General features: G+C 35.6%; 1 protein-coding gene across 1 annotated transcript; it reads left to right on the top strand.

Annotated features, from left to right (window-relative positions):
- The first annotated feature begins 265 nt into the window (after positions 1-265).
- On the top strand, positions 266-1,305 carry LOC120070006 (acidic endochitinase). The gene has a single exon (XM_090307955.1). The coding sequence runs from the start codon at positions 351-353 to the stop codon at positions 1,227-1,229; it is 879 nt and encodes a 292-aa protein (XP_090164081.1). The 5' UTR covers positions 266-350; the 3' UTR covers positions 1,230-1,305.
- Positions 1,306-2,016: the final 711 nt, after the last annotated feature.

Here is a 2,016-nt window from a genome sequence, read left to right as displayed (position 1 = left end):
GTTAAACTAATAATATAATATAAGTAGAATGACATAGCTGGCTTATATAACATAGCTTCTAGATGTTGGTTGGACTTTGACTACACATAATATACCTATCTCATGGAAATTCTAATCAACGAATTATTATTATTATTATTATTATTTCTCTTCAACTAGAACACGCCAATTCGTTAATAATTTGTAATATTTTTCCAAACCAAATGACACGGCCAAAATTTTATTATCTACTTTTCTTTCCTTGACTTGACCAAAGACTATGCCATCTCCTTTCCCCTTCCTATAAATTCACTTCATCTTCTCCATTGTTGAAACACACAACAAAAGCAAAACTTAAAAGCTGACCAGAAATGACTGCCCACAAAATAACTACAATCCTTTCCATCATCTTCCTCCTCTCTTCCATATTTCGATCTTCCGATGCTGCCGGAATTGCCATCTATTGGGGCCAAAACGGCAACGAAGGCTCTCTTGCCTCTACTTGTGCCACTACAAACTACGAGTTTGTCAACATAGCATTTCTCTCATCCTTTGGCAGCAGTCAAACTCCGGTCCTCAACCTTGCCGGTCATTGCAACCCCGACAACAACGGTTGCGCCTTTTTGAGCGACGAAATAAATTCCTGCAAAAGTCAAGGCATCAAAGTCCTCCTCTCTATCGGCGGCGGTGCGGGGAGCTATTCACTCTCCTCGGCCGACGATGCGAGAGAAGTCGCGAACTTCCTTTGGAACAACTTCCTCGGCGGGCAGTCGAGTTCAAGACCACTCGGCGATGCCGTTTTGGACGGCATTGATTTCGATATCGAAGCGGGCTCCGGTCAGTTCTGGGACGTATTAGCTCAGGAGCTAAAGAACTTCGGTCAAGTCCTTCTCTCCGCCGCGCCGCAGTGTCCGATCCCCGACACCCACCTAGACGCAGCCATTAAAACTGGTTTGTTTGATTTTGTTTGGGTTCAATTCTACAACAACCCACCCTGCATGTTTGCAGATAACGCGGACAATCTCCTCAATTCTTGGAACCAATGGACGACGTTTCCGGTTTCGAGGCTTTTCATGGGGTTGCCGGCCGCGCCTGAGGCCGCCCCAAGCGGCGGCTTTATTCCGGCGGATGTGCTTATTTCTCAAGTTCTTCCGACCATAAAAACTTCTTCCAACTATGGAGGAGTGATGTTATGGAGCAAGGCGTTTGATAATGGCTACAGCGACGCCATTAAAGGCAGCATCAATTAATTACTTAATTAGCAAGTTTTAAAGCCATGAATAAGCTCAGTATTATAATAAAAAAAAAACGAAGGCTTCTTCTCCATTTTTCTTTTACTTACACACATATATGTTTTAAATTTGTGTGATGCATTAATTAAAATCCTTTTTCTGTGAGAATATGATCGAGAAAATTATGAAAAATTTCATACCATTTTCCTTTATTATTTGTTACTAAAGTAGCATTTAAAAATTATATATGGTTCTCAAAATAAATAAATAAATAATCATTCAATGACAGGTCACAATGTTTTTTTTTTCAAATATGATCCATGTTTGAAGTTTCAGTTTTGGGTAGATGTTAAAAGTTTAAATGCAATGATTAATATAAATTAGAGAGAGGTGCAAAAATTTAATAAATAACATAGATTTTTTATTAAATTTGAGGCCATTTTTAAACCGTATATCTTATATAAGAACCTTACTTGTTATTTTGGTAGGATCTTTTAAGAAAAATAATTATACGTAAGTGATTTTGAACTAATTTTAAATGAGATTAAGTGAAAATGACTATAAATTATTAAAAAAAGTAATCTAAATATGATATTTTTTTTTTTATAAAAAAGAATGAATTGATACCATTATTAATTTGGAATTTTACTTTATACAACCAATAGTTTAAGGTATAAATTTGATATTTGTCATTAAATTTTTTGTATGGCTTAATAATATATATGTATCAAACTATTGTAATATCATTTTAAGTATTGATATAATAAATTTATATTCATTCATCAACTTAAATCTTTAGATTTGA

This window comes from Benincasa hispida, chromosome 12 (genome assembly GCF_027475165.1).
Source record: "Benincasa hispida cultivar pf3 chromosome 12, pf3_genome.v1.1, whole genome shotgun sequence".
Classification (NCBI taxonomy): Eukaryota; Viridiplantae; Streptophyta; class Magnoliopsida; order Cucurbitales; family Cucurbitaceae; genus Benincasa; species Benincasa hispida.
This window is presented reverse-complemented; position numbering and strand designations above follow the sequence as displayed.